Here is a 19,210-nt window from a genome sequence, read left to right as displayed (position 1 = left end):
TTGCTTTCATCTATCACTTCTAATCATTTCTTCATATTCACTTAATCTTTGTGATTTGTATCTCATTTTTGTTTTCCACTCTAAATGCCATCATCATTATGCTTTCAAAATTTGTTTATCAATGACTACAAAATATATTTCCTAATATTATAAAGAGTACATATTTACCATAAGATTTTTTAATTTTTTTATAAAATAAAGTATGCAGCAGGGAAGCAAACTGTAATAGTCCAACTAGAGATAACACTGTTATGATATCACAAAACATATATAAACATATACATACCCATAAAATTCCTGGGTTATACTAATTATGTTTGTTTTAAAGTTGGATTTATTTTACAAATTTATAAGATTTTTTAAAAGTACTTAAGCACACATGAATGTATATTTATTTTTTGCTAGATGAGATCATTCTGTACATTAATTTTTTTATTCAGTATTTTTCTACTGGCATTGAATCAAGGATATTTTCATTACCATATCATTAACCATTCTTTGAAATTTTTTATTGCTGCTATGTGCAGATTTATCATTTTTTTATTGGACATTTAGGTTGCCTCTAATTTTTTACTTTTGCAAATCTTTGTGTTCTTTATAGTTACATTCTGATATTTTCTTAGGATAAAGTTTTAGAAATGGAATTAATGTTTGATACAGTGTTGCAATATAACTGTCTAAAACTTGTAATAACAATTCACACTCTAACTAGCAGTGTATAAATATAATTTCTTTTTTTCAGTTCGGATTCTGAAATAATAGGTTATGCTTTGGACACACTCTTTAATATAATATCTAATGATGAAGAAGAAGAAGTAGGTAAGTTTCTTTTACTGTGTTTTTTGTATAAAATTAACTGGATTGTGCCAGTTTTGCTAGCTTTAAAATTTAGTATATTTAACAAATTTATAAGTATCTTTTTCTTTTTTCTTTTTTTTTTTAATCAGTAAAGACACAAGCTTAGTTTTAGAAAAGTACCTTTAATATGATTGCTTTCTATGTAATTTGAAGATGGAATTAGAGTCTTCTTTATTACAAAATATTTATCTCTATTTGTATTTGGTTTTAGTTAAGCTGTATAAATATTAGTAATCTCTGGATTAAATAATCATTTCTGGCTATTGTTTGAAAATCACATTATTTAAATGTTATCTGGTGAAGTTAGAGAGTTTTTTCCTAGTAAGTACTGAACACTTTTAACGTAGGACTCATGTTAATTTATAAAGAGCAAAAATTTATTAAAATTAGAAAATATTTTTTACATTAAATGTTTAGTGCAAAACGATGAATCAGTTTGAAATCCACACATTTCTTTTGTACATCCTTCTTTTTTTGTTTCAAATTACTTGTATAGTCTTGTCATTTAATTTATTTTGTTAGTATGTGAGATACTCGATAGAAGTCTATATACATTTTGTTCTATATGTTGTAAAAACATGCATTGAGTAACATTTCACAATGCTATTGAAGAGTATTCTTCATTATATTGGCTGTTGCAATAGGATGTAGAGGGTTTTTCATTATTCTAGATTATTAGAAGGATGGACATGTTCATGCATTTTATAAGCCTAATTTAGAACTGAAGTTACAGGATCTTTCAAAATTCTGAGTAGGCAAGTCATAAAGAAATGTAGATGAAATTGATATGCAATGATGTTTTTAAAGTAAAAGTAGTACAGAAATATATGTAGATATTAACTTCACAGAATACCAATAATAGGAACATTTGAAACTGGATTGTGCTGAATAGCCAGTTTCTTAAGACTTAAATATCGTTTTTCTTAAATGTTTATTTCTCTTGATATCTAGCTTACAACTTAACTTTATTAATTTCTCAGGTCTGAAAAACCTTTAGTGAACAGAATTTGGTACCCATGAGAAAAGAAGCTGTCAGTCACAATACTTAAACACAACAGAAAACACTTTGAAGGAAAAGATACTTATTTTGTCTAGTTATTTCTCAGATAAGAAAATTAGATGCAACACACTTGTTATTTGTTATTCAGACTTATTTTTTGGGCATTTCAGATTAGAAATTTAGCTCTTTTTCTCGTTAGTTTATAGTGGTTGATTTTTATGTTTTAAAAAATTGCGGCAGCAATAATTTATAGTTAGTTGATTTGGGTATAAATTTATAATATAATTATTTTCAGAGTCCAGTTTTTTGTTTCTTTTTCTGAATTTGCACTCTTTATTTTTAATTCAGCATCTCAAAATGATCCTTTGGATAAAACAGGATAAACGATTCTTTGGCAAAATAGTTACTAGAGTCACTTTTTCTAGGGAAGATTAAAATAGGAACTTAAACTTTCATCGAAAAGTAATTCTTAGCTGACATAATGAACTTCGTTTTAGAGTTCTTTACCTGGAGATATTTTATAACCCTTTAATTTATTGATAAATCTGTCTCATAATTCCGAAGATACAGCATATGCTATATCGCTTTTGGGATGTCTCAGGTATTTGAATAAAACGAATATGAGTCCTGTCTTCCAAAATATTATATTGCTTGACATTTTTAAGCTCTTGTTTATTTTATCGTGAATCCTACTACATAAGAAACTGTTTTTTTATCACCCATTTTTTATTATTTATTTGCTTATTTATTTATTTTTATCTACCTTTTCAGATGATGTTGAAGGTAAAAGATTGCATTTACATATGCATGATGCTTTTAGGCATAATTTCTGATAATATAAAAGGACACTGTCAAGTGATATTTCTTTTGGCTGGTAAAAAATCTTGAGATTTGTTTCACTGTATGAGAATTAATTAAAGAGGAATATCTGATATTCTTATATTGCTTTTTTTCTATGACTACTAAATCTTTTTATTATCTAGAACACAAAATATTCTAGTGTATCTTTTAATAAAGCTATTTCCGTTAGAACAGTCCATTTGAATTACTTTGTGTACTTCCTGGAACATTTTGAGGCATTTTGTTTAAAATAATATTTGAATATGTATACAGAAGTATGTATACATATGAATTTTACCTGTATTCAGTAAGAACTGGAAAGTATCTCAGTTCAGAGAATACTTTTATGTTGATATTGTCCCTTTAAAATAATGCATGCCCAGTAATGTCTGGTTACTGACATTTTTGATACTAATTTATAGAACTCACCAATATTGTCTTTTTTTCTGGCAGTCTGTTTCAAGTTCCATTTACTTTTAACATTGATATTTCTTTTAACTCATAATTAAAGTAACCAAGTTTGATTTTATTTTGCTTTCTTTTTTCTGAGATCCTTAACTTTTTAAAATAAGGAAGGGAATATCCTTATCTGAAAGAGATTTAAAATGTCACATAACAAAGTTGCCTATACCTAACAAAAACTAACAAAGAATCTAACTTATTGAACCCCTTGTTTGAAAGCAGAAAATAACAGAGCATTATGCCTTGACTTTGTGACAATAAGCTGTTTACTTGTTGGACAGTACAGATCAGTAGTTGTTTCTATTATTGTTTCATCTTAACTTGTATAGAGCATTAAAATTTACAGTGCTTTTATGCCCATTATCTTATGTGATCCTCAGAGCAGCCTGTGAGGTAGGTGATATTTTTCTGTTTTCTAAAAATGGAAGCCCAGAGACCATGTAACATATAGTATCATCAAGTAAGTAGGATAACAGTATTTTTTTATATATATATTCTTTTTCTTTCTCTTTTGTATTCCATGATTTCTGATTTAATAAATTTTGGCCATTTTTCTAACTAGAGTCTTTATTAAATCTCATAATTTACATAACTAGTTCATAGAGGATGCAGACAAATGTTAAAAAATATAGGTGTACTTGTTTAACTAATTAACCACAGTGTAAAAGATTTCTTGATACTCTCTCACTCTGAATTAGAACTACTTTTATTAGAATATCTCTTTCTATAAAATAGTTTTGTCCTCCATAATATGGGTTATGAACTTGATATGGAGTTCAGAAGAGAACATCCACAAATGTTTTTGAATAGTATTTATACCTTTGGAAAAAAATTCAACTGTAAATACACTTGAAAAATAACTGTATATATACGTATTTGGTTAAAAGCCAATCATGTAAATAGGACTGAAATGTTGCCAGAAGTATATAAGGACTTTTAAAAAGCAGTCTTTAATTTTATATACCTGTCCTAGGTTTATTTTCACTCTAGGTAACAAAGGCCTATTTTGTTTTTATTTTTTCATTTGTCTTACAATAAAGGGTCATTTACTTTTACAGGTTATAATAAATATAGCATGTAGTATATAAAATATAGGATGTAAGAAATAGACGTAGCTCTAGGGGTTTTAAAATAAGTATTTTTAATGAAAGAGGATGGTTTACTTGTCTTGTACCTTTGCTCACTTGTAAAATAGGTATAATTTTTCATGAATTTAGTTTTGGTTTACAACTTTTAGATATAATTGATGTAGTCATTTATAGTAGTTTTAGCTTAATACACTGCTACACCAAATAGCTTAGTATATTACTTTAATTGCTTAGCTAATTTTTGCAGAACTCTACATTAAACTTTGGAAATGCTATCTTATGATAGAACTTAAAGAAGTAGAGTTTATTTCACAAACAGCTTTTTAAAATTAACAATATTAAACCAGAAAGAACCTTGGAACAGGATCATATTTTATTAGTTCATTTCAAAACATAAATCTTTATCATATACTGTTAAGGTACAGTATTTTATATAGTATAGCTAAAGAATAAATCAGATGTATTAACTCTAGTTGCTAAGTCATTTAGCTTGTGCTTAATACAGATATTGAATTAAACTTTTTCTTGGGTTAAGCTTGCGTTCCTTGAAGTGTAGCTCTAGTCCAGAGTACTCTGTATTAAAATGGGTCCATAGTTAAATAAGCAAAACATACTATATTGCCCTCTGAAGCATCACAGAATTTACCCTAGTATAGTAAGTGCTGAGAATCCTGCAGTAAAGAAACCTATTCGTCTTTGTTCAATCCAAAAACATTTGTGCACAGATGCTTGCTTTCCTCAGATACGTATTAACATGCCACACTATCTTGCATTTTGAGAAATACTAACCAAGGGTAAAATCCCCAGCTTAGTTATTTGCATTTATCCACATAAATATTTCAGCATTTTAAAATAATTTTGTAGAGAGTCCATCAAGTCTGTATATGCTTTTTTTTTTCCCCATTACTTTACAAGTTTTAATATTCTTCCAAATGTCAATGACTTTTATTTTATTTTCCAGTGGTTACAACCTTTTGGCCCAAGGAAATTGTCTTATAAACAGAATTGTTTGGCCCACTTAGTATTTTAAATAAATAAGTTGCGAGTATTACAAATTGGGAGCTTTCACATCAGGTTTTGGATTTTAGCCTTCTCTTTTTAAAAACTCTTTTGCATCTTTTAAAAATGGGAAGACTGATGACAACTGGGCCTGCATTCCCACATGGCAGCAGTCAGCTGGAGCTGAGTGACTGCTGCTTCCCTTTGGCAGAGCATATACTCTCCATGCTCCCTATTGTCTTCCACCCAGCCTGCTCCATTCACATACATTACTGGCCTACCCCCATAGTTGAATTTATATTCTCTACTATATTCTTACCCTCAAATAAAAACTATTATATAATAAATTATATTTCAGAAGCATTATTTTAATTATATACTAAAGTTTTGGCTCATGTAACAAATGTGAATATATGCGAATGGAAAGGAACCCTACAAAGCATCTACAATTAGGTCATTGCATTTCTGTAATCTTAATTTCTAGAGGGAGACGATAAGTTACATACATGCTATTCGCTTCATAAGTGTTCCCAATAGGCCACTTTTCATACAGTTTTCTTTATCTGCTTTTTATCTATAGAATTTCATTAGAATTTGTCTAGATATTTGTTCCTGGTACCATCTCCCACATATCTGTGGTTTGTTAGGGTTCTGGGGTATCTTTAAACAAGATAGGCTCATTAGCCCACTGAATCTTATATTTTGTTGGATACATGACATTTACTATATCATGGGAATCAGGGCTTCTGTTCAGAGCTTATTCCAAAAAGGGAGATTTTCAGAAGATTTTTCAGCTCCCAAGTTCCCATACCTTTTATAATTTATTTGTAATCTCCCTTTCCGTGATCATGTCAACTTTTAAAAAATGGAAAGAGTATGTATAGTTCTTGCTACTTACCTGGTTTGACTTTTTTTTTAGCTCTACTGATAAATTCACCTTTGACTTTGAAAATCACAATTGACTGTGCAAATTTTTACTTTGAGGTATGTGAATAATTAGGGCACAGAATTTTATCAGCTCCCAGAGGAATAACAGGAAATCCTTTAAGTAGATCCATGATAGCAAATGTCCCTTGAGTCCACTCTAGTTATATTTATTAGGCTTCCTCATGATTAATATTAACCCTTGGTAGCATCAAACTTCCGCCACCTTAATGTAGTACCCTCTGTGTATCAATGAGTGTGCAGTAACATGATGATTGCTTTCAAGTGTAGTTTTTTTCATCCCTTCATCTCCTCCTCTACTTGTTTTTCCTGAAGTGGAAATAGTAACTGCATCCCTAAACAGTTCTTCTAAAGCTACCATTAATCTAACAAGTCAAACTTAAAGGGTAAAAATGAATAGTTTACTAATGTTTAAAAAAAAGCAGCAAATTTATTTTTATTTAGTATCCATACAGTCATAAACTCAAATAACTACTTTCCTTGGTAGTTTGCATGAAACACTTGTGTGAAAGAGATAAATAAGGTAAAATATCAATATCAGGACATGTTTCATGTTTCAGAGAATATCATAGGACATACTTTTTTTTTCTTTTTACATCTTTTGCATCTTGGTGATAATACTAATTAATGGTAACCTTACAAGAATCTGAAATCTTTTTGGAATTATCAAAAGAAGATTGTTATGTTTTGCTTAATTTTAAAACTTGATACTATGTATACATACAAAGTTTATGTCTTAAATCTTAAGACTGGTTCTCACCTGAGGACAGTTTGGCCCCTTCCACCATCTAGAGGGCATTTGGCAACATTTAGAGACATTGTTGGTTGTCACAGCTGAGGAGAATTAAAGGAATGCAACTGGCATCTTGTGAATAAAGGCCAGGGATGGTGCTAAATATCCTAAAATGCCTAGAGAGCCTTTCACGATAATACCAATGTCAGTAGTTCCAAGGTTGAGAAATCCTGTCTTAGGAATGATGATGATAAAGTTAATGATATTACTATTTATTAAGCATTTATTATTTACCAAGAACCGTGCTAGACGTTTTACTTATTTTGAATCCTCAAAGAAAATTCTGTGTGAAAGATATTATCTTCATTTTATAAATAAGAAAACTGAGGTTTGATATAGTGAGGCTATCTGCCCAAAATAATATGACTGCTAAGTGATTGACTACAGGTTATGGATTTAATTGGTCTGACTCAAAAACCCTTGTGAGCTCCTTCCATTATATATACTGTATTGTCTCTCAGGAAAGTATTTGACTGTTCCACACTCTAATCATTCTGTACATAAACCAAAATTTCATCTTCTTGTGTTAACGATGTTACTTCATTTCTTGATCATATTAAGTTCAGAAATAAACACTTGACCTACCATTTTATTTGACAGGTAATCATTCCTTTCACCTTGAAACACTTCCTTCACTTATTTCTCATTCTCCACAGTCCCCTGATTTTCTTCGTCTCACTGGGCTACTCTTTCTTTGTCTCCTTTGCTGTTTTCTTTCTTAGAATGTCCCAGGGCACAGGTTTCTTTCCTTCTCCATTCTTTCTCTTGATGATCCACCCAGGCTTGTGATTTCAAATATCGTTTATATGCTTAGCACTGTCAAATATATATATCCAACCCAGACTTCTCCAATAAAGTTCATAATTGTATATTCAAATACTTACGTGATATCTCCACTTGGATTTCTTCCCCCCCCACAGCTTTATTGAAGTATAATTGAAATATAATAACTGTACATATTTAAATGTACAATTTTATAAGTTTTGACCTATATATAAACCCCTTAAACCATTACCACTACCACCAAAATAATGAATATATTTAAGTTTTCTTGTGCTTATGTATTTGTAATCTGTCTCTCCTCCTAATCCCCATTCAAATACATATCTGCTTTTGTCACTGTAGATTACTTTGCATTTTTCTAGAATTTTATATAAATGGAATCATATAGTACATACTTTTATTTTTTTGATCTGGCTTTTTTCAGCTTAATTATTTTGATTTTCAAATAGTTCCTTTTTATTGTTGAATAATATTCTGTTATATGAATATACAATTTGTTACTCCATTCCCCTATTGGTGGCCATTTGGCTTGTTTACAGTTTTAGCTGTTAGAAGTAAAGCTTCTATAAACATTCATGTACAAGTCTTTGGACATATATGTTTTCATTTCTCTTGAGTAAATATCTAGGAATAGAATAGTTAAGTGATAATAGTAGGTGTATGTTTACCTTTATAAGAAACTGCCAATCCATTTTTCTTTTTTATTTTATTTATTGCCAATCCATTTTTCAGAGTAGTTGTACTATTTTACATTACCATTGTTTATGTGCGAGAATTCCAGTTCCTCCACCTTCTCTCTAGTACCTGGTAATGGTCAGTCTTTTTAATAATGAATAATGATATTAAGCAACTTTTCATGTGATTATTTGCCATCCATATATCTTTGGTGAAATGTTTAATCACGTCTTTTGTCTATTTTTTACTAGATTGTGTCTTTTTATACTTAAATTGTAACAGTTCTTTATATATTCTATATACAAGTCCTTTGTGATATGCATTTCACAAATATTTTCTCTCAGCCTATGACTTGCCTTTTATGTTCTCTAACATTGTATTTTGAAGAGCAAAAATTTTAACTTTTGATTAAGTCCAATGTATTGATTTTTTGATTTTATAATTTAGGCTTTTTGTTTCCTATTTATGAAATCTTTGCCAAACCTAAAATCACCAAGTTTCCTCCTATGATTTCTTTTAAAAGTTTTATAGTTTTAACTCTTATGTTTAGATCTAAGGTCCATTTCTAGTTTTACATTTAGATCTATGATCCATTTTGAGCTAATAGATCTATTTTTGGACTTTCTATTCTGTTGGTCTATATTTCTATCCTTTCGTCTATGTGACACTGTCTTGATTAATGTAGCTTTATAATAAACCTTAAAATCATGTAATGTAAGTCCTCCAACTTTTTCAGTCCTGTTCTTTTTCAAAATTGTTTTGGCTCTTTTAGGTTCTTTGTATTCTCCTATCAATTTTAGAATCAGTTTATCAATTTCTACCAAAAAACTGACTTGAGATTTTGATTGGGATTCTGTTGAATCTGTAGATTGAACTGGAGAAAATTAACATCTTAACAATATTGTGCTTTCTAATACAAGAACACAGTACACAGATGTATATTTATTTAGGTCTTTAATTTCCTTCAGCACAGTTCTGAAGTTTGTCAAATGTATCCCTAAATCCTGAATATTTTTGGTGCTGCTTTAAGTGGTACTTTTTAAAAATTTCAGCCTCTTAATTGTTCATTGCCAGTATACAGAAATGCAATTAATTTTGTATATTGACCTTTTATTCCACAATTTTGCTAACCCACTTGTCCTAATAATAGATTCTATAGAATTTTCTATATAGACAAACATGTCGTGTAAATAAAGACAGTTTTACTTCTTCCTTTCCAATCAGTATGTCTTTTATTTCTCCAGTAGTGTTGACTGGAAGTGGTTAAAGTGGTTATTCTTGCTTCTTTCCTGATCTTAAGTGGAATGCATTCAGTTTTTCACCATTAAGTATTTTAGCTATAAGTTTTTGTAGATATCCTTTATTATTCAATCTTGTGACTTTGAATATCATCTCTGTGTTTACCATTATAATGTATATATCCAACCCACAACTCTCCACTGACATTTATGCTTGTACTTATCCAACTGCTTACTTGATATCTCCTCTCAGATTTTTATAAGGTGTCTCAGACTTAACAACAAAATTAAATTTCTTATTCTCTCTGTATTCTCAAATTGCTTCTCCTGCAGGATTTCTCATCTCAGTAAATGGCAACTCTTCAATTCTTCAGGCCAAAACCTTGGAATCACTCTTATTTTTATTTATTTATTTATTTATTTGACTTCTCACACCCCTCTATGTAATATCAGCAAATCTTGTTCCATTTTCATAAAAATTATGACTGTTGAAGTCTAAGTCCCCTTCACCGTTTAACCTTGATTATTGCCTCCTATTTTGTCTCCCATTTTCCCTTGTTCTTTAACATTCTATACTCAGCACAGCAGCCAGAGTTATTCTTTTAAAACTAAAGTATTTTTTGTTTAGTAAATGTAGTTTTAAGATTCAGAAACAGTGAATTCTTTTACTGGTACAGGAAATGATAAGAGAAATATTTCTTAGAGTTTTTGAAGGATAAACCCAGTATATTTGGGTGCTTAATCAATATTGGAAAACATTTCCTTTCTACTTGTGATCTATTCTTTTTTCTCTTTCCTCTACAAATAATTAGATGGCAATTTTCACAGTCACTGTTGGATTGCTTTTCTTTTCTTATCATCTGCTGGATTTTTTCCATTTCTAAAGTATATTAATATTAAAATCTCACATTTACAAAAGAACTATTTGAGTGATAATAAATAGGTTTGATCTTGATTGCCAGCTCCATTGGTTTGTCGTCACTGCCTGGAGCAATATGTGGAAAAGAATTCTGATGCTCAGCAGATGCTGTGATCAGTTAGCTGTGTCTTGTGTAGGTGAGGAAATGGGAAGTAATATACCTACCATCTCTAAAGTACATTTATAGTATGGGCAGCTTTCAAATAATAATTTGCTTTGGCAGTTGTTGCTTCAGTTTTTAGAGATCCTTCATATTTTTTTTGATAAATATAACAACAAATAGTTTATTGAAACAACAAATAGTTTAATCTAAAGACTTTTAAGCCTTAAGGACAAATATGAAATTTTTTAAAGAATAAATGAGAAATTAAACGTCAAGTTCTGATTTTATTGCCAAATAAATATAGGATATATACATTAATTTTTTTGAAAAAGATACTGGTGACTGGTTTAATTTATAGTTAATATTTTAACACAGTAACACTGACAGTCAGCAAGAACTATATATGTTCAATAATGTTTTCAGGCAAGGAGGTTTTGAGGTTATAATTTACATACACTAAAATTTCCATTTGGGGGTTTTCTAGTCCTGTGTTTTGGGGCAAATGTAGACAGTAGCATAACCACAATCACATTTGAGATAGAGTATTTGCATCACCCCAATACGATTTTTTGTACCCTGATTAGAAGTGTAACCTAAAAATGTCCTCGAGAAAACGTGGCAATCTAAATATCTTTTCTTCGAATATCATATTTAAACACCTAAAGAATAAAAATTTGAAATATTGTCATTTCGACAACTTGGATAGATCTTGAGTATTATGCTAAGTGAAATATGTCAGATGGAAAAGAACCATATGATTTCACTCATATCTGGGATATAAAACAAAAACAATAAATGAACAAACAAAACAAGTAAACTCATAGATACAGACAGCAGAATGGTGGTTACCAGCAGGGAGAACAAAAGAGACTAGACTTCAGGTGGTGAGCACACAATAGAGTATACAGCTGCCATAAGTTGTACGCCTGAAATGTATGTAATGTTATTAACCAGTGTTACCCCAATAAATTTAATAATAGCAAATGAATAAAAATTTATTTGAATGACATCAAAAATTATTTTAAGGATATATTTTCCAGCCTAATTGTGATACTACCACAAACCATACTGTTCCAAGAAAATTACCATTTCTGCTTAGCTGCCTCAACAAAAAGAATATTTTTAAATAACATAGCATAATATTGAAGTACTTTTATCTCTGAATATTACAGAAGAAAATTCCACAAGACAGAGTGAGGATTTGGGAAGCCAGTTTACAGAAATTTTCATTAAGCAACAAGAAAATGTCACTCTCCTGTTATCTTTATTAGAGGTAAATAAAGAACCTTGCTATTTTTGTTATTCTTTAATAAGCTTCTTTTGTTATCCTTTTGGGTGAAGCATCATATACATACCTTTTTAAAGTAGTGAAATTTGTTATATCATTGCTATTATATCATTGCTAGAGATTCACATGCATGTTTTAAGAACTATATAATCTGTTAAAATGCTGTCTGCTTATTTCCATTTTTTCAAAAGATACTGTTTTATCTAGTCAATAACAGTTTAATCAACTTGATCAATTTATATTAACTATTTTCTTTTTATTTAAGTTTGCTAAATTTTTGTTTGTAGCATTTAGTACCATTATTAAGTTGAAAAAATGTTTTTCTTAAAAATGTAAATTACAGGTCTTAAATATTTTAAATTCTTACATTGCAGGAGTTTGATTTCCATGTCCGCTGGCCTGGTGTAAAGCTTCTTACTTCTCTTTTAAAACAGTTAGGGCCTCAGGTGCAGCAGATTATTTTAGTCAGTCCCATGGGTAAGTGACTCATCTTCTTTATATTGTTTTGATTTAAAAGTGAGGCTCATTCCTAAAGAAGGGGACAGAAATGATGTGTTAATAAATTATTTATAATTTGAATCACTTTATATTTTTAATCTGCCAGTATCTTCACATGGTTGTATGTTCTAGGTGTTTCAAGATTGATGGACTTATTAGCGGATTCCAGAGAAGTTATACGAAATGATGTAAGTTAAATTTGAAAAAGAAGCCTAAGGATATGCTTTTTTAGCCCTCTTTGCAAAGGAAATATTTGTTGACCCTTATTCAGAGTCATAAGTTAAATTTGAAGATTGGGGTAATGCTAGTCTTTTAGGTCTTTTTAAGTTATTTAGGAGGCCACATTTTTTTTGTTTCCTGCCTACCCAGTATTTTTATTTAGACAAATGATTTTGCTATTCACATTTACGCCTTCCACAAGCTTTGTATTTCTTCTATCCTCTTCTGAAACTCTACCTCCGGAAAGAGTAGAGGAAACATTCTCAGACATTGAACTATATAAACTTAACAGCATCACGTTCAGAATCCTCACGTTCATTTGATTGAAATGTATTTCAAAGACATTTCCTTGTAATCTTTGTTTAACTCTAGAGCATGATTTCCTCTGGAGTTATTTTCCATTCTGATTTATTTTAATATTTACAGAGAAGTTGAATATTTTGTATTGATGTGATGTTTTGTTGCTTGAACATTTTTCTCTGTTATCTACAACTTGATCAAAACTGTAATACTTCGGACAGCAATTGGAAAATCTTTTTAAAATTAAATTCTAGAGCCAGGAGATCAGATCTAGCTAATTCAGTCTTCATATTTACACTGAGAAGCCCAAGACTCATGGAAACTCAATGATTTGTCCTTTGTCTTATTCATCTTTGTCTTTATGGTACCTGGCCCTGTGCCTTTCTCATCCTGTCATTTGGATTGCTCTTATCCTCACAACTGGTTAGTAGCAAAGCAGAGGAAAAAATTGAAATCCTCTTGACTTCTAGTTTACGTAGACAGATTTTTTTTAGCTTTGTATTTAAAATTTCGTGGTATGTATGTCAGCGCAGTATTTTAAGTGATAAAATAGCATGGTAATATAACTCATGAGAAGGACATTTTTTATTCTTTAATATTCTTTTAAGAATTGTCTTATTTAAATGGGTACCCATCTATTAGGAATTTTGAGTATCTTTCCTTGACTAAAATATTACCGCATATCTTAAACCTAAATTTGTTTTTCTGTTCTTCAATTGGCCTTCGATTTAAGATACCATACAATTAATAAAGAAATTCTTCCTGGATTGCTCTTAATATCATTACCATTTGTTTTTATTTTCAGATATAATTTTTTTGTTTTGCATAACTGTATTACCTTGGTTCTTAAATATACCATTTCCTTTAACTCACTCTTCTTTTTTTCCGCTCCTGACTTTCTCAGTTTTTATTTGAGACAGATAAAATGATTATTTATGTTGTTTTTCATTAAGTGTACTGTTAGAGATTAAGTTATATTTTTGTTGTACATTTTGGATTCTGGTTTTTACATGTTTACAACTATCTTTCCTTCGATTTCAGTAAATTTATTTATTTGACAAATTTATACATTCAGTAAATTTCTGTAAACTGGCTTCCCAAATCCTCATTTATGAGGTATTTTTGTCTATTCTTACTGTCGTAACGTTATGTAATGTTATGTAAACCATAATATACCACAGTTGACACCAGCAACCAGAGGCAACTAACTGGAATCTCTGGAAGTTACTAGGAACTCTGTAACTGCCTGAAACATAACTACTTTTTTTCCCTTCTTTTGTTTCTTTGGCTTTCTTTAGCCTTCTTTAAAAATTTCTTTTCTTTCTTTTTAATCAACTTTATAATTGCACTCAACAGTTGTCAACATTGACTAGCCTCCCTGGGAGCATATTGGTAAAGATTTTTAGCTCCGATTTATTTTATATTTGAAACATTAATTTTGATCTGGACTTAGAGAATTAGTTGGTCATTTATCATAGGTGCACTGACACTATCATATTTATTTATGTTACTTAATGCTTGAAAATTATCAAGAAATGTTGAGAAAACTCTAGGAAATAACTGCCAGTTCAATTCTAAGTGACAGACTGTATTTCCATTCTTTAATTTTTTGTTTTTTATTATGAGAAGTATAAACTTCTCGTATAGACTGTTTTGTTTTTTACTATGAGAAGTAGAGAGAACACAGACAAACCCACCTCCTAAACATCATTTTGCAAGATTTTGTTATGCTTTCATCATCTATCCCTCGTCTCACCACTGTCCTTTATTTTTGATTGGAGTATTTAAAAGCAATAAAATAATCAATATAATTTCACCATTACATACTTAAGTATACATGCCTAAAATATATATGCGTTTTCTTATATAACTACAATGCCATTATCACATTTAACAAGTTAACAATGATGTGTTAAGTCCTCAGTTTAAATAAGGTAACTATTCCATATTCAGGTTTCCCAGTTGTCTCAAAAATGTCTTTTATAGTTGGTTTCTTCAAATCAGGATCCAGACAGGGTTCTGTCATTAAATTTGGTTGTTATGTCTTTTAACTTATCTGAAGGTCTTGATTAGGTTCCAGTTCACCATTTTGCTATGATACTTCCTCAGTGGTCAGTGCACTTAATTTTGCTATATTTCAGGAAACATGTAATTTCTGTCTCACTTTTAGTGATCAGTGGGTTTGCTTCAGGTGATAACAGCCAGATCTCTCCACTACAAAGCTATCTATCAACCTGACATCAGATTCATCCATTACATATAATCATCCATTAGTGATTATTATCTGAATTCGTTATTCCATTAAGAGTGGCAAAATGATTTCTATAATTTTATCATTATTTCACATTTATTAAGCTGTACTCTTACACAAAGAACTTCATCAACTAGTTTACTTTATTATTGCGAAATACAATTCATATGTGAAAGGCAGGTTAAATAAATCAATACTTTTAGTAATCAGTTTTTAAAGTAAGGAATTGGTGCCCACTTGCTTTCAATGACCAGTGAGTATACTTTCATTCTTAGTTGCATTTAGTGGATGTGTTTGATTAGAGCAGTGTATTTTTTAATAGTCAGGGAAAGAAACTAACTTGAGAACTTAAAAGTAGCATATATAAATATATATAGTAGATTCTACAGAAATTATTTATCTTCATTTGTCCTCACAAAAACCCTGTGACAAAGATATCCGTGTTTTACACATGGGTATACTGATACTCAGAATTTATGTAATTCGCTTAAAATTGCACAACTAATGAGTAGGACAACCCTTTTAAATCCCACTTTATCTAACTCAGAGCCTCAGTATTCTTTTTACTGTATTCCTTCTTCTTTTGTTAGCAGTTAAACTGGAGAATTTGACATCTAAAAATAACCAGTTTTACCTTTCTTTCTCATCTTAATGTTGAGACTTGACAGGAAAGTGAGTAGAATAAACCCAATAAGGCCATGGGCATTTTTGTCTTATATTAATACTTATCTGCACAGTACTGACAGCCAACAGCTAATTTGCCTCTTTGGGATTTTTGAACTACCTATTTGCTATTCCTCTTCCTCGTAAGGTCTGCTTTTTTTTTTTTTCATAAAATCTTTGACCATTGTGGTATTGTTGGGCTCTTTGGGACTCATAAAATACTCGTTTTTTTGGTATTGAAATAAGCAGAAATAGATAAGTTTTTCTTGAATGATAATAAAGAGGTTGGAGAATATGTAAACAAAATATAGCTTAACAGAAGCTGAGAAAAGCTAAAAATCCAAAACAAAGGCTACTGTGAATTTTCTCATGCTAGACATGCCATTTATGAGGTATGAATTCTCATTTTTTTTCCTGTCAACTAAGAATTAACTTTCGGGATTTTGGAAGCTAGATAATTATAAGACTATCCAAAATTTCTTTGCTAGAATGTGATGATGTTTGTTGATTTATATTCTCGAATTCACAATTTCATATCATTACTGTTGTGAAGCATGTACAGAGGCGTCCTGAGATATAATTATGCTCAACTCTTAGGCCACAATGAAAGTTATGTAATATACATAAAGTTGATGATATACAAGAATTGTTATATACATTGTATGATGAAAAGAGAATTGAATTAGGAATTGGAGGACATGGATTCTAGTCTAAGCTCTGTCCCTTCGAGATTAACCTTAGGGAGGCAAATTGCTCACCTCTGTCCTTATTTTCCTTATCTATAAATTGAAAGGGTTGGACTTGTGAAATTCTTACCACTTGTAAAATTCCATGTTTTTTTAAAGTAATTTGAAAATGTCTTTTAAAGTTGTACTCCACTAAACATTATCTTTTTTCTCCACAAGGGTGTCTTACTACTACAGGCATTAACAAGAAGCAATGGAGCAATCCAGAAAATTGTTGCTTTCGAAAATGCTTTTGAGAGACTACTGGACATTATTACAGAGGAGGGAAACAGTGATGGAGGTACAGTATGAAGAGATTGATTTGAAGAGATTCCTCTTGTACTCACTAAATTGTTAATTTCTAGAGAATACAGTTGGAGGGAGAAATGAGGACTCATGCTTAATATTCTTTCTTTCATTATGGTGTGTTGAGTATGGATTTCTTTTTATTTATCCTGTTTGATATTTATTAAGCTTCTAGAATCTAGATTAGTGTCTTTCATCATTTCTGGAAAATCTCAGGTATATCTCTTCAAATACAGTTCTGCAACATTTTCTTCTAACTTTCTAAATTCATTCAATTCTCTGTCATCTGATTTAACTCTCATCTATATTACTTTCTTATGTGTTGTCCATCTTTTTATCTTTCCAGGCTTTATTCTGGATTATTTCTTCTGATTTGATTTCAATTTCAACAGTTCTCTCTTCACCTGTGTTTAACCTATTATTAAACATGTTCATAGAGGGTTTTTTCCAGTTTTATTGTGTCAGAGTTAACATACAGCACTGTATAAGTTTAAGGTATACAGCATAATGATTTGATTTACATATAATTTGAAATGATTACCCAGTAATTTTAGTTACAATCCATCCATTGAGTTGTTAATGTTTCTTTTCCGGAAATTCCGTTTGGTTCTTTGATAAATTTGCTGTGTAATTTTTTATAATTTCCTTTTCTCCGCAGCTGTTTTCAACTTCTCTTTTATTTCTTTGAATATAAGACACAATTATTTCATAGTCTCTGTAGGATAATCTTAATATTTTAAGTTTTTGTGGATGTGGTACTTTTGTTCTGCCTGTTCTTGTGCATAGTATAATGTTATCTGTGTGCATGGTTATCTTTGACCTACGTTGTGATGTACTTAACAATTATTTTTAGGAATTTTGAAGCCTAGGATGAAGGTAATTTCTTTCAGAGAAAACAATATGTTTGTTTCTGCCAAGCCCTTGGGATTCAGTTTTTCTGGGATCTCATTAAACCAGACTTAAGGCTTGAGATTTCCTAGACTACTCAGGCAATACAAACTCAGGCGGCAAGATCTATGAGGACTCTTGGTTATTCTTACCCTGAGGATATAGGCTTTTGATGTCCCAGGTGCAGAGCTTTCTGTTAGATTCCTTCTTGCCTTGAGTATGCCCTTGGCTTTGATTATTTTTCTTCTGCCTCATGAAACTGTCAAAATGAAAGTTTTTGATATTTCAAGATTGAGAAATGTACTGCCAACCAAGAGGTACTTTTATCTTTATTTACCTCTGCAGATACTCATTTTCTCTTTGGTTTTAGCCTGCTAAACTGTCAACTCTTCATTGCTCCTAAGGCTTTTTTTATTTATAATTCAGCAGTTTTAGTTGTTTTTAATGAGAGGTTGATCCAAAAAGCTAACACTAGGGTCAGGGGAGAGAATGAGGTTATTTGTATTCACTGAACTGGGATTAGCCAGTAGAGTAGTGTAGTCTACAGTTAGCTATATGAATCTGGATGAGAGGTCTAGCCTGGAGATAAAGATTTGAGAGTCTTTAAAATATAGATAATAGTTGAAACAAAATTAGATAAACAAAAAAGATTAGATGAGTCACTTAGAATAAGTGAAGAGTGAGAAAGGAAGTGCTAGGACAGAACCTAAGGTATACTTACAGTAAAGGGATAGTAAAGGAGCAGGTAGGTATTGGTAAAAGAAACTGAGAACAAACAGGCTGAAAGACAAGAGGAAAACTGTACTTTTAGGAGGGTCAGGGGAAATTGGTGCCACTGTTAGAATTTACTGAGATAGCAAACAAGATGAAGGCAGAAATATAGATATCATTAGTTACCTTAGGGAGAGCAATTGTGTATAGTGTTTACCTCAGAATCCTGGTTGCAGTATCAGAGGAGTGAGTTACAAGTGGGAAAATAGAATAGTATGTAAAACTCGTATCAGCAGTTTGGAAAAGTCAGGGGAAAAGGGTGAACTGAAGGAACTGCAGGTTGACAAAGATGATTGTTGTCTTTAAATTTTTTATTGACATATGAAATATTTCAAAAATAGAAAATAGCATAAATACTTGTGCACCTACCATCCAATTCTATTAAATGCTTACATTTTGCCATTCATATTTTATATTTTTTTAAAGAAATGTAGCAACAGATATTAAAGTCTTTTAACCATTCTGTTATATTCCTTTACCTTCCTTCTCTAATCTCCTAATATTCTGATTTTGTTGTTTTCCTTTCCTGTGTGTTTTCCTGCTTTTAATATGTATTTGTGTGAGTCTTTATACACATGTATTCATAAAACATATATTT

At 30.6% G+C, this 19,210-nt stretch overlaps 1 protein-coding gene across 2 annotated transcripts in view; it reads left to right on the top strand.

Annotated features, from left to right (window-relative positions):
* Nucleotides 1-19,210, top strand: part of USO1 (USO1 vesicle transport factor) — a 68,043-nt gene that overhangs the window by 18,799 nt on the left and 30,034 nt on the right. Inside the window, exons 4-9 of one of the 2 annotated variants that reach the window (XM_015586093.2) lie at nt 743-819; nt 2,630-2,641; nt 11,876-11,976; nt 12,366-12,468; nt 12,622-12,677; nt 16,828-16,948. In XM_015586093.2, coding sequence (XP_015441579.1) covers nt 743-819; nt 2,630-2,641; nt 11,876-11,976; nt 12,366-12,468; nt 12,622-12,677; nt 16,828-16,948 — 470 coding nt within the window. The remainder of the gene's footprint in view (nt 1-742; nt 820-2,629; nt 2,642-11,875; nt 11,977-12,365; nt 12,469-12,621; nt 12,678-16,827; nt 16,949-19,210) is intronic. The other variant, XM_006907643.3, reaches the window with a different exon arrangement.

Source organism: Pteropus alecto, unplaced genomic scaffold (assembly GCF_000325575.1).
Source record: "Pteropus alecto unplaced genomic scaffold, ASM32557v1 scaffold161, whole genome shotgun sequence".
Classification (NCBI taxonomy): domain Eukaryota; kingdom Metazoa; phylum Chordata; class Mammalia; order Chiroptera; family Pteropodidae; genus Pteropus; species Pteropus alecto.
This window is presented reverse-complemented; position numbering and strand designations above follow the sequence as displayed.